The sequence below is a fragment of the Myxocyprinus asiaticus genome, chromosome 13 (assembly GCF_019703515.2).
Source record: "Myxocyprinus asiaticus isolate MX2 ecotype Aquarium Trade chromosome 13, UBuf_Myxa_2, whole genome shotgun sequence".
NCBI lineage: Eukaryota > Metazoa > Chordata > Actinopteri > Cypriniformes > Catostomidae > Myxocyprinus > Myxocyprinus asiaticus.
The window spans coordinates 44,597,334-44,611,236 of NC_059356.1; the positions used below are offsets into that span (position 1 = coordinate 44,597,334).

General features: G+C 39.7%; 1 protein-coding gene across 4 annotated transcripts in view; it reads right to left on the reverse strand.

Annotated features, from left to right (window-relative positions):
- Positions 1 to 5,687, reverse strand: part of LOC127450252 (N-acetylglucosamine-6-phosphate deacetylase-like) — a 14,905-nt gene extending 9,218 nt beyond the window's left edge. Inside the window, exons 1-5 of one of the 4 annotated variants that reach the window (XM_051714202.1) lie at positions 5,602 to 5,687; positions 4,975 to 5,093; positions 4,085 to 4,221; positions 3,764 to 3,903; positions 1 to 5 (exon numbers count right to left, since the gene is read on the reverse strand). The exon at positions 1 to 5 is cut by the window's left edge and continues 50 nt beyond it. In XM_051714202.1, coding sequence (XP_051570162.1) covers positions 1 to 5; positions 3,764 to 3,903; positions 4,085 to 4,221; positions 4,975 to 5,057 — 365 coding nt within the window. In that variant the 5' untranslated portion in view covers positions 5,058 to 5,093; positions 5,602 to 5,687. The remainder of the gene's footprint in view (positions 6 to 3,763; positions 3,904 to 4,084; positions 4,222 to 4,974; positions 5,094 to 5,601) is intronic. The other 3 variants (XM_051714203.1, XM_051714204.1, XM_051714201.1) reach the window with 3 other exon arrangements.
- Between the last annotated feature and the right edge of the window lie 8,216 nt (positions 5,688 to 13,903).

Consider the following 13,903-nt stretch of genomic DNA (forward strand, 5'->3'; position numbering starts at 1 on the left):
ATCACCTGTGGAGGGACATTAACAGTGCAGATTGTACATTAACAATTTAACTGTGTGTCTATACCAAACCTAATGTGTGATGTTCATTTAATTGAAATAATTTTGTTTAATGTACAGTACATTTACATTTGCAGTTTTGCACTTAAAGGAAATTACATACATTTTTTTTTAATATATATATATATATATATATATATATATTTTTGTATTATTCAAGGAAGCAGCTAAATAACCTATACATATATACATATACATTATAAATGGCTGTTTCACTTTTAGCACTGTGCGATTCACACTCTCACTATTTTTTTAATTTGTCTACTAACAACAATGTCCAACAGTGTATGTATATTCATCACATGAGATTTGTGTTTTTGTAAGTTTTTCCTAAAAAACAATTCATGAAAATTCCCACCACAGTGTTATTTCAAGCACATCTCAATACTGTATTGTGTTTAATAGAATTCCGTGATGGAAATGATGCTGATGGAAATGACATTGCTAATGGTGCGTTCACGTCATGTGGCAAAACTTATAACGGCAAAAACTGCTTTGTTGTTGATAATAGTCAAATGTTTATCACTACATGAACTCACCTTTAAATGTTCTGGCTAGGCTTGGGATTGATGCCTTTTTCAGGCATTGATAATCAGAAAATTTTCCAGATGATTATCGATATATATATAAATAGGCATTTGTCAGTTACAAACAGGGCTGCTCATTGCACAATAGTCTTTGTCTCTTCAAACATATTCAACACAACTTTGTGTGAGTGTCAGGTAAATTAAAGGGGGTCACACACCGGATGCATCTGGCGGACGACATGGCGTGTTCTAAAATTCAGAACAATTATTTTCTACGAAGGTATGCACACAACCTTCGTAATTTTGTGTGTATGATGACTAGATCCATAACTTATTTGGATTGGATTGCCACCTGCACCGCATCAATGCATACTGTGTTGTGAGACCGTGCCTCTCAGTAAATGTTATATCACCCTCTTGTGGTCTCCCAACGCTATTACGCCAGACTACATTAAACGAAAGGCCAACTTAGTAAATTGGAAAGCATGCAAATTAGGCTTCTAATTTAAATGTCGGCTAATGTTAATATATCGATCCCTCAAAAATATATCAATAAAATAACATGCCAATCAAAAATCAATATATTGATATTTTATGACATGCCTAGTCCAAGCAAAATGTTTCAGAATAACAAAAACAAAAATGCTCCAGGCATCAAAGGCAGAGTAAAATGTCATATCAAACAGAAATATGTGTTCACTACCTTCAAATGTTGAGGCCGCAGCCATATTGGTTCTTTTCACATGACGTCACGACTGTCAATTCGGAGCTTACATAGAATTCCAAGTTTACAACTTGAGTTCTATGAAGACGTGAATTACGGTAATTCTGACATGACATGAACGCACCATAAGGCTAACTTCAACATGTATCCTAAATACTGGTACACAAAATTCTATATTTTACACTTTTTACATAATTTGGCAAAATTACATCTTGATTGGAAATGATGCCCAATAAAAATATTATGCTCACAGGTGACATTTATCTTGATCTTTCTTTGTTATCTCAAACATGCTCTTCACTGACACTTTTGTCCACTTGGTTAACAAGTACACTAACTTTTGAAAAAACTTAATCAGGGGCAAAATTGTTTGTTGTGGTGGAAATGACGCCACAACTGTCGGACAGCCGTAACTTCGAAAAATTGCTAGAAATAATTTTCACACAATAAATGTTTAAGTAATTTATATTTTTTCATTCTTTGATTAGATTATCATAGTTCTTAATATGTTATTGGTGTTTTAAAATGGATTTTCATTGTATAATATTTGAAAGTCTGTGTCTGGGACAAAGCTAAAACAACATCAAAAAAAGGCATTTGAAAAGTGTCAAAAATAAATGATGAAGGTCTGGTAAAAAGATTCCAATTCAGTTTTAAGTTGCTGGAATTTTGGCCCATTCCTCCAGACAGAAGGAAATTGGGTCAGGTTTGTAGGCCTCCTTGCTCGCACACACTTTTTTTTTGTGATGGCCACTCCAATACCTTGACTTTATTGTCCTTATGCCATTTTGCCACAACTTTGGAGGTATGCTTGGGGTCATTGTCCATTTGAAGACCCATTTGCGACCGAGCTTTAATTTCCTGGCTGATGTCTTGAGCTGTTACTTCAATATATCCACATAATTTTCCTTCCTCATGATGCAATCTAGTTTGTGAAGCGCACAGGAGTCCCTCCTGCAGCAAAGCACCCCCACAACATGATGCTGCCACCCCCATGCTTCACGGTTGGGATGGTGTTCTTCTGCTTGCAAGCCTCACCCTTTTTCCTCCAAACATAACAATGGTCATTATGGCCAAATAGTTCAATTTTTGTTTGATCAGACCAGAGGACATTTCTCCAAAAAGTAAGATCTTTGTCCCCATGTGCACTTGCAAACTGTAGTCTGGCTTTTTTATGGCGCTTTTGGAGCAGTGGCTTCTTCCTTTCTGAGCATTCTTTCAGATTATGTCAATATAGAACTCGTTTTACTGTGGATATAGATACTTGTCTTCACAAGGTCCTTTGCTGTTGTTCTGGGATTGATTTGCACTTTTTGCTCCAAACTACGTTCATCACTATGAGACAGAATGCACCTACTTCCTGAGCGGTATGATGGCTGCGTGATCCCATGGTGTTTATACTTGCATACTATTGTTTGTACAAATAAACGTGATACCTTCAGGCATTTGGAAATTGCTCCCAAGGATGAACCAGACTTGTGGAAGTCCACAATTTTTTTTCTGAGGTCTTGGCTGATTTCTTTTGATTTTCCATGATGTCAAGCAAAGAGGCACTGAGTTTGAAGGTAGGCCTTAAAATACATCCACAGGTACACCTCCAATTGACTCCAATTAGCCAATTAGTCTATCAGAAGCTAACTGCCTAAAGGCTTGACATCATTTTCTTTAATTTTCCAAGCTGCTTAAAGGCACAGTTAACTTAGTGTATGTAAACTTCTGACCCACTGGAATTGTGATATAGTCAATTAAAAGTTAAACAATTGGGGGCCTGTGTAGCTCAGCAAATAAAGACGCTGATTACCACACCTGGAGTTACGAGTTCGAATCCAGGGCGTGCTGAGTGACTCAAGTCAGGCTTCCTAAGCAACCAATTGGCCTGGTTGCTAGGGTGGGTAGGGTCATGTTGGGTTAACCTCCTCGTGGTCTCTATAATGTGGTTCTCACTCTCGGTGGGGCGCATGGTGAGTTGTGCGTGGATGTCGCGGCGAATAGCGTGAGCCTCCACACGTGCTAGGTCTCCGTGGTAACGTGCTCAACTAGCCACATGATAAGATGCGTGGATTGACTGTCTCAGACGCAGAGGCAACTGAGATTCGTCCTCCGCCACCCGGATTGAGGTGAGTCACTACGCCACCACAAGGACTTAGAGCGCACAGGGAATTGGGCATGCCAAATTGGGGAAAAAAAAAAAATGAAACAATCTGTCTGTAAACAACTGTTGGAAAAATTACTCATGTCATGCACAAAGTAGATGTCCTAAACTACTTGCCAAAACTATAGTTTGCTAATATTAAATCTGTGGAGTGGTTAAAAAATGAGTTTTAATGACTTCAACCTAAGTGTATGTAAACTTCTGACTTCAACTGTATAATAGTAGTTGAGTGATATATTTGTGGCAGTGTACATGAGCGGCTGACAGACAAATCGAAGGCAGTGATTGGTGCACGGTTTGTACCTGATGGTATATGTTTGGTGGAGATGTGACAAGGGTCGGGCAGAATGACGTGACACCATGTTCTAGAATCTTTTTGGCCACCACAGCCAAGCCTCCTCTGATGTCACAGCTGGCCTGGGAGAAGTCTATGCCATATCCACCTATTGAACAGGAGAGATTGGCTTAGCACTGACATCAATGTAAACATTGAATTGTATTGTTATAAAAACTCAAAAGAACACAATAACATTTTTACACAAACTGCATAAGTGACTTCCATGAGGCTAAAGTGTTGAACACAGCATTAGTCTTTTGGTTTCAGATTCCACAGTGTGTTTTTACCATTTATCTGTACATCTATGAAACCGGGTGCAATGATTTTATTCCCGCAGTCAACTTTATGATCTGCAAAACCCTCCTCATCAAAGAACAGTCTCTCTGGGTTGAGGATCTTGCCCTCCCGAACCCACAGGTCTTCCCTACAAACACACACATGTTAAAATATATACGTCACATTTATCACAGGGCTGCCACTGCTGTAATTACACAATAACTCCATTGTTATGATGTTATAACAACATATACTTAAACATACATATACAAATATATATAAAAACAATAAAGCAAAGCTTGCAATTCTTACATCTAATTTCATTTGTTTTCTGTCTATGATGGAGTAAATATGTCTGCTTTATATCAGTGTTTCTCAGCTGGTGTGTCATGACCCAAAAGTGGATTATAGGTCTGTTCGGTTACGGACAGCAGGGAAAGAACAATGTCATGGTTCTCCCTCCATTTCGAAATTTCGGACCACCGAGATAAATTTAATGATTATCTTGTGTTTGCCGCTTTATACACGCTAAATATGATTCTCATGTTCTCATGAATTCTCATGAAGCCTGGTTTCTGCATGAGTTTGGCATGAGTTTACGTAATGGACAATGTCTTGGTACTCTGGAGATTAATATTTTTTTATGTTGGCACATCAGTAGCAAAATGGTTACTATGTGTTGTTCCTGTGGAAATGCAGTTGTATTGCAAATTCATGGATATTTATAATTTGATATTGACTCCAATTAATGAACAAGCACTTGTTGCAATGAAGCCTGGTACTTTGATCCATAAGAACTACACATGTGTGCTTGCTTTGGTGTTGCCACCCCTCATAGTCTGCATGCCACCCCATGAAAACATTTCTAGATCCGCCTCTGACCATTGCTTTATATGTTTACCTTTGCAGCTTGTGGTCTTTCAGGATCCTGCAGTTCACAAACTGTGTTATCGGTGCATCCGAGACACTCTTATTGGACGGCATGTCTCCTGAAATCCGAACCTCACAATTAAACACACCCTTTAATGAGAAATATGAGAAATGTTAGGGCTCCAGATCATCTATGTGACATCTGATTCATCCATGGGTCAGCTTCAAACCACATAAAGATCAACGTGAGTGCGAAAAAGAAAGTGTTTCTTTAAGAAAACAGCTCTTGTATGATGTGCACCTCACAATAAAACACAATGAACTAAGAATCATTGCCCTTTTGACCCCACAGACACATTAATTTTGATCTCTCTCTCTCTTTGTGATACAATATTTAACTTTGAACTTTCAAACAATTCTTCCTATTGAGAAACCTTCCATATGTATAAAGACAATCAGATTCCATCAACAGATGCATTATGACGTTTATGCATTATTTAATTCAAAATGACAAGGCTTTTAAAACAGCTGATCAGCAGACGGTAAACAAACACACCAGAGAGAAATAAACGCACGCACTTATTAAAGCCAATAGTTTTACACGAACAGTTCACATATTGATCAAACGGACACAAGCTGTCGTTTCATAAACACGTACCGTTGTTCACATACTTTTACTCTGGTTCAGTCCGCGCATCAGTGTCCTCCTGCAGGAAGTCCCGGAGCAGCTTCTATCACGCGCACTGTCAGCTGATTGTAAGGGCGTGGCCAACGTACACGCGCTTACCAAGGGATTTAAAGCGGCAAGTTTTATTTACAGGCAATAATATTCTCTCTGTCATTGAATGCAGGTCGTTGCAATTAGATAACAAAATGTAAAACCAAGTGGCTTTTGTTTGAACGAAATTTTGCACAAGAACAATTTTTTTTAAAGAAAATGTTTAACGTTAAAAGACACGTAAACAATAAAAAACGATACTGTAGTAAAACAATACTGTTTTATTTGTAAATGGTTGGATACTTTCTGGTTGTCAAACGTAATTTTATGATGTATTTAGGCCTATGTTTTTTTTTTCTTATCCCCTTTTCTCCCAATTTGGAATGCCCAATTCCCACTACTTAGTAGGTCCTCGTGGTGGTGCAGTTACTCACCTCAATCTGGGTGACAGAGGATAAATCTCTGTTGCCTCTGCTTCTGAGATAGTCAATCCGTGCATCTTATCACGTGGCTTGTTGTGCATGACACCGTGGAGACTCATAGCATGTGGAAGCTCATGCTACTCTCCGCGATCCATGCACAACTTATCACACGCCCCATTGAGAGCGAGAACCACTAATTGCGACCACGAGGAGGTTACCCCATGTGACTCTACCCTCCCTAGCAACCGGGCCAATTTGGTTGCTTAGGAGACCTGGCTGGAGTCACTCAGCATGCCATGGATTCGAACTCGTGACTCCAGGTGTGGTAGGCAGCGTCAATAATCGCTGAGCTACCCAGGCCCTACTATTTAGGCCTACGTTAAGATATTTTGTTATCTAATCAAATGCAATTGTATTTAGACATTTTACCCTCATGTTGTGTTCCGGTCATTTTGACCTGATGAGGATTTTCTTTTGCCTGAAAATGCTAGTTAATGTTATCCTATTGGACTAAAACTTAATGACTTTGCTCACACCCTTGTATCACAACTTCACAATTTCATTTTTTAATGTTTAATTTCCAGGTTAAACATTAAAGCACACCAGTGTGATAAATAGTACAGAATGTTTTCATATTTTATTTAATACTGCCAAAATCATCCATAAATAATGCTTATTTTTTTCACCCAAAAATGGGTTCAGAGTAGCTGGTTACTCAGAGAGCAAGGCACCGGGGGACTCGAATAGCATGGCACCAGGGGACTCTAAGAGCAAGGCACCAGGGGACTCAAGAGAGCAAGGCACCAGGGGACATGGAGAGCAAGGCACTAGGGTATTCAAAGAGCAAGGCACTAGGGATCAAGGCACTAGGGAGCAAGGCAGCTGGAAACTCAGAGGGCTGAGCCACAGACTGGTCACTGGTGTCTGATAAGTGCTGGTTACTGAGATGAGTAACAGACTGGTAGCTGGTGTCTGATGAGTGCTGGCCACTGGACTGAACAAAGGGCTGGTCGCTGGTGTCTGATAAGTTCTGGTTACTGAGATGAGTAACAGACTGGTAGCTGGTGTCTGATGGGTGCTGGCCACTGGACTGAGCAAAGGGCTGGTCAACGGCCGCTATGGACTGGAAAGGAAAGTCAATGGTCACAGGGGACTGGACATGATCGTCGACGGTCACAGGGGACTGGACAGGCTTGTCAATGGCCTCTGTGGCTGGGAGCGCTAGCAGCGACTGGGGAACAGCCTCCATGGCCAGGAGTACTGGCAGCAACTGCAGAAAGGCCTCAGTGTCCGGGAGCGCTGGCAGCGACTGTGGAATGCTCTGTGGCCGGGAGTACTGGCAGCAACTGCGGAACGGCTTCAGTGTCCGGGAGCGCTGGCAGAAGCTGTGGAACGACCTCCATGGCCGGGAGCACTGGCATTGACTGGGGAACGGCCTCTGTGGCCAGGAGCGCTGACAGAGATTGGAGAACTGCCTCCATGGCTGGGAGCGCTGGAAGCGGTAGGGGAACGGCCTCAGTGGCCGTGAGCGCTGGCAGCAGCAGGGGAACGGCCTCCGTGGCCGTGAGTGTTGGCAGTGGCAGGGGAACGGCCTCCGTGACCATGAGTGCAGACAGCGACTGGAGAGCAGGGGCCATTCTCCTCCTCCTATTTGGGAGCACTACTGTGGGAAAGGCCTCCATGGCCAATGACGCTGGCACTGGGACGGCCAAGGCTTCAGGCTCTGGCTCTGGGGTGGATGAGACTTTAGGCACTGGCTCTGGGATGGGCGAGGCATCAGGCACTGGCTCTGGGATGGCAGATGCTTCGGGAACTGGCTCTTTGACCATGGCAGGCATGGGTGCTGGCTTATTGACCATGGCGGGTGTGGTCAGCTGGACCACCAAGTTGGGGACCACTGAAGTTGAGACCAGTGAAGCTGAGACCACTTGGACCCCATTATGGGAATCTCTGAGGAGAGAGCCTTGAGAGCCACATGGGGAATGGAGTAGTGCCCCACTGTGTAGGGGGAGGAACTTAGCAGTAGGACATAATCTATGTACTGTTCTAAAGTACAGTTAAAACTGTCTCCTGGCAGCCACGACATGATGGGCTCATTGACGCCAAAACGGAAGATGTCCTTAAGCTCTATGTCTCCCCAATTTAGCATGTTGGTTAGTGCACAAAACAATTCCACATATTCCTCAATGGAATTAGTTCCCTGCCGAAGAGACAAGAGTTCTATGGCTGCTAGATCCATGGTTTGGTCAGTTCTTCTGTAATGAATGCCAAGGTAAGAAAGGTGGATCTAATCGCAGCGTTTAATAAAACTCAAAACAAATCCAAAATGGCAATAAATACACGAAACTCAAGAAACTGGAACACAGAAAACACTACAGCCTACAAAGGAAAAGAACTGACAAAGGCACAGGTAACATTAGCGCATTATATACACAAGACTTAAAGGTGCACTCAGTAATTTTTTCTCCATTAAAAAGTTTAACTCCTAAAAACCTTATAAAAGCTGTTTTATTCTACATTGAGAGGGCCCACACATGGGGGCTGCCATGTTAGTCACATGACCAGCCGAATACTACTCGCTTAATCTCAGTAACCGTCCTGTTATTTGACACTTTCACTCATTGATTAAAGTAACCATGGCTGACTGTGAATATTACATTTCTACAATGGCATCTGAAACCGAAAACTATTGATTTTAAATAATGATACAGCCAAGCCACTAAGTGACAGTGTAAGTCCAAGATGACACAAAGACAAAAGTTACTGAGTGCACCTTTAACAAGGTTAACAAGATTAATTAACAAGACACACCTGGGAGCAATAAAGGGGAGAACAGAGAACAGAGGCTGTGTCTCGTTTGGAAGGATGCGTCCGCCGGAGGTCGCATTTGTCGGCCGCATACGTCATCGAGGCTGTCTCCTTTCATTTCATTTTTATTGGGAATGCAAAAAAGGTTAACAATTGTATAAATGTAAGTGCATATGCATAAAAGGCATTGACAATAGATAAAAATAAGAAAAAGAAAGACAAAAAACAAAAACAAAAAATGAAACGAGACAGCCTCGATGATGTATGCGGCCGACAAATGCGACCTCCGGAGGACATAGCTTTCCAAATAAGACACAGCCAGAGACACAACAAAAACCAAAATCCAAACTTCAAACTAAAAGTCTTAAACCTCCTAGAGACCTCTAGTGAGCACTAGGGAAAATGTCCCAAATGTATTACATAGTTAGAAGGCTATACTTTGTAAAAATCTAGTAATTGAACGGAAATGAGATAGCAACATATATCTGTTTGAAATGGAATGAATAATTCCACAGAGAAAAGATTTCACAGAGATCAGTCTATGAATAATGAGTAATTAATTCACAGCTATTTGCACAGAGGTGAGAGTATTATAATAATAATAATAATAATAATAATAATAATAACGTATTAAAAATAATTAAATATTGAATTGTGTTATCTTTATTTTGTGTTTGTCTAATAGATAATTAAGCATTGCCTGATTCCTGTCTGACCAGCATGCTTAGCCTGATGGTTAGATTTATTAAAAAGCATGTGCATGTGTGTGTGCATGTGTGTGTGTGTGTGTGTGTGTGTATGTGTGTTTGTGTGTGTGTGTGTGTGTGTGTGTGTGTGTGTGGGCAGGTTTAAGTGGTTTACGAGGACTTTTTTTAGGTTACAAACTGGTAGTTACAAGGGTATTATGCTATAAATGTGGTTTATGAGGCCATTTCTAGTGTCCGCATAATTCAAATCACTTAAAAAACATACTAAATGATGTTTTATTGAAAATGTAAAATGCAGAAAGTTTTTTGTGAGGGTTAGGTTTAGGGGTAGGGTTAGGGTTAGGGGATAGAATTAATAGTTTGTACAGTCTAAAAAATCATTATGTCTATGGAGAATCCTAATAAGGATAGCTGCACCAGCACGTGTGTGTGTGTGTGTGTGTGCGCGTGTGTGTGTGTGTGTGTGCGCGCATCTGCCAAACGCATACATTTGTGCGCGCACATTTTAAGGGGGTGTCACTAAAATAGATCCTTAAGGAATAAAGTCATTGCTCAAAGGTCAGAAGTGAAGTGAGAGAAGTGATAAAATGCATCATTCATTCAATGTGTGACAAAGTGTAAACTTGAAGGCTGTTGATGACAAACACTGTGTCACGTACACGTTTTTACACATCACCCTGAAGACATCAGACATCTCCACACAAGAAACTGGTCCTTTTCATGATATGTTTTTGTTTTTATTTTATAAAAAAAAAAAAAATAATAATAATAATAATATATATATATATATATATATATATATATATATATATATATATATATATAATTTTTTTATGTGCTTTTTGTACATTTTCACAGACATACAGTTGGCCTATTAACAAATATGCAGAAACATAAACATTCAAAACTTTTATTAGTGTCCCACCATGACCGAGCTAACTAAAGTGAATCTAAGATATTTCTGTGTTAGACCTGTTTAACATTGCAAACCATAAATATGCTTTCAAAAAGTCCAGAAAATAATGATCATCCACCACAGATAGTTGGAAATTAATGTCTCTGACAGCAGCGTGGCGTTTCGCAATAAATCGCTCAGATTTAAAAAATGGTGTATTGGATGAAAGTAGAGACTCACTCAAACAGGTTTCAATGTAAAAACGTAATTAGGTTTCTTACCAGATGTTGTTTTGTTGGCGTTTCTCGCAAAGACACACTGGTAGGGGTGTAAATCGGACGTTTCATCACGATACGATCTTGAATCGATTCTCTTGACCTGCGATCCGATATTTGCAGATACTTCAAAGTCTGCCACGATACGATTCGATTCAGGGGCCTGAGATCGATATTCCGATATTATGTGCCTATTTTACACAATTACATTTTTTTTTTTTTTTTTTCACAAATGCAACCAAAATATATTTTGATTATTTCATTCAGCTCTCTGGATACAAATTGGGACATCCACAACAAAATAAGGTACTTCAGATATTGAAAAAAATTACGTAGATAATAATATAAAAAAATAACATCACACTCAAGTGATCATCAATCATTTGATGACAGCTAATTTTTCACTTTAGTCCAATTCAAAATACTCACATACCCATGACTTGTTTCCAACTATTCGTGCTATCCGCGGTTTTCTTGGCTACATCTTCCACAGTTGTAATGAAAAATTCTGTTACAGTTAACTGGGATAAATGTTAGTAAGGGTGTTGATGTGTAGATGTGTAAAGTCTTATAACTGATGCCGGTGCTGAGCAGGTGTTTCTATTTCCCTCGTTAGTACTGTTCAGAATGTCAGCGTTGTCAAGATGTTTCACATGATGGTTGAACTTCTCCATGGTACTGTGGTACAACGATATCGATGAAAGCCCGAATTAATCACGTATGTGAGTCGCTCTGTGCTTGTCACGAGAGCTCACATTTTAAGAAGTGCCCTGTTGATGCTGGCACGGATCCTGTCAATGGAGCTCGCATTTTGCGGGAAGCCCAGTTGACGCGTGCGCATGCCGCACGGATAGCAGAGCACAATTTGGCTTCACGGACCCCGCGCACATCCGTGTGAAAAGTGTATTTAGTGCTCATAAAGTGAAATGAACATAATAAGGTTGCTTCATTGCCTGACGGAAATGCGTATGGACGTGGCTGACATGAGATTATTAAAATAAAGGTAGGTCTACATCTTTTTTTTTGGTTTGATTTTCTCCCCTTTTCTCCCCAATTTGGTATGCCCAATTCCCAATGCACTCTAGTGGTGGAGTGACTCACCTCAATCCAGTTGGCGGAGGATGAATCTCAGTTGCCTCTGCATCTGAGACCGTCAAGCCACGCATCTTATCACGTGGCTTGTTGAGCGCGTTACCGCGGAGACCTAGGGCATGTGGCGGCTTCACGCTATTCTCCGCGGCATCCACGTACAACTCACCATGTGCCCCACCGAGATCGAGAACCACATTATAGCCACCATGAGGGGGTTACCCCATGTGACTCTACCCACCCTAGCAATCAGGCCAATTGGTTGCTTAGGAACCCAGCAAACACATAACGTTCCCCTAACGTTCCGCTAACGTTCTGGGAACGTTCCCCTAACCTAAAGAGAACGTTCTATTTACGTAAAGAAAACTTTCCTGGCTAACCAACAGGGAACGTTAGAATATCTGTTCTGGGAATCAGGAGCTAATGTTCCCAGAACGTTCTGGGAGCCAAAAATTGTTAGCTGGGAAGCCTGACTGGAGTCACTCAGCACGCCCTGGATTTGAACTTGCGACTCCAGGTGTGGTAGTCAGCATCTTTACTTGCTGTGCTACCCAGGCCCCCGGTAGGCATACATCTTAAAAAAAATTTCTATATCGATATTTACGCATTGTATCGATAACATTGGATCTTTGGTCATTGGATCGATGCATCGTTACACCCCTAACACTCGGCTGTGATCAGCACCATGTTGTTTTGTCACATGGCTCCGTACGTTGCAAGTTTACCCCTTTACTGAAAGCCCAGAGTCTTCTGAACTGAGATCAGTTGGTTTAAATGAATTTAAATTGTGCGTTTCGTATTACGAAGCCAAAATACAATATCCACACATGTGTATGTGCACGTGCTGAAATTTTGGATGGTTTATGATTCATTTACTGCATGTGGCGGAAAAGGAAATCTCATGAAAACATTTTCAGGTCACATTTTACCTCTTAAAAATTTTTACAAAATTAAGCACAGCCTATTTTAGGACCATTAAGGCTTCTTGCGTGACATTATTTTCAAGACTATTGAGGTTTTGCAATTACCATTTTTCCAAAGGTAATTGATATTAGATTCTCATTACTATGATGCAACACTCAGACAGTTTTAGCCTATTTTTATATTTAAAAATAACGAAATTCCATCAATTTGAATTGTGTCATGTTTAACCAAATTAAATAATAATTTAAGTATAGGCTATTATTATTATTATTATTATTATTATTATTATTATTTTATTAAAGATTATTCAATTCAATTTGATGGAATTTTGTTATGAAATTTAAATGGGTAAATCTTAAAATTATTATTTTGAGTGAGGGATTTTCTTTTTTATTTAAATCGGCATGAAGGCAGTAAAGCAGGCACTACCTTGTAATATATTGTACCATAAAAAAAAAAATCGTAATATTTGTATTTTTCTTTCAAATTATTTTCTTCAAATGATAATAAAGAGAATGAGATTTTTTTTTTTTTTTTTTTTTGCATTACAGTAATTAAAAGGAAATTTTGGAGGGAAATGTGCTTAATTGTCATGACAATGATGTCTTAAAGGTCCGAAAAAGGGATTTAAAAAACAATTTCTTATTTCTATTTTTATTTTATTTTGGAGAAATAGGTGACAAGCCATGGAAGCATGAACAGAAAGAAAAAAATGACAGATTTGTTGTTGTGCTTCTTTGGCTGCATGTGAAGTTTTAAAGATGTTTCATTTATCTGTGAGCATGTCAATATGAAAGAAAATGTTTGAAGACAATAAAAGTGCTGATGACTTCAGAAAGTTTTGAATTTGACATTTTACTGCTAAATTAATTTGGGTTTTTATCTATCTATCTATCTATCTGTCTGTCTGTCTGTCTATATATTTATCATCTATCTATCTATCTATATGCATATGATGCATAATGTAAAATAAATTACGTTTTTGTGGGGGAAAAAAGTTTGTTTTGTGTGCTTGTGAGAGAGATTGTTTACTCTCTCACTTCTCTTTTTTACATTTTATGCTTTTTTCTCTCCTTCCGTCTCTTCCGCCACATCTGTTTTACACCTCCTCTCTTCTTTTAC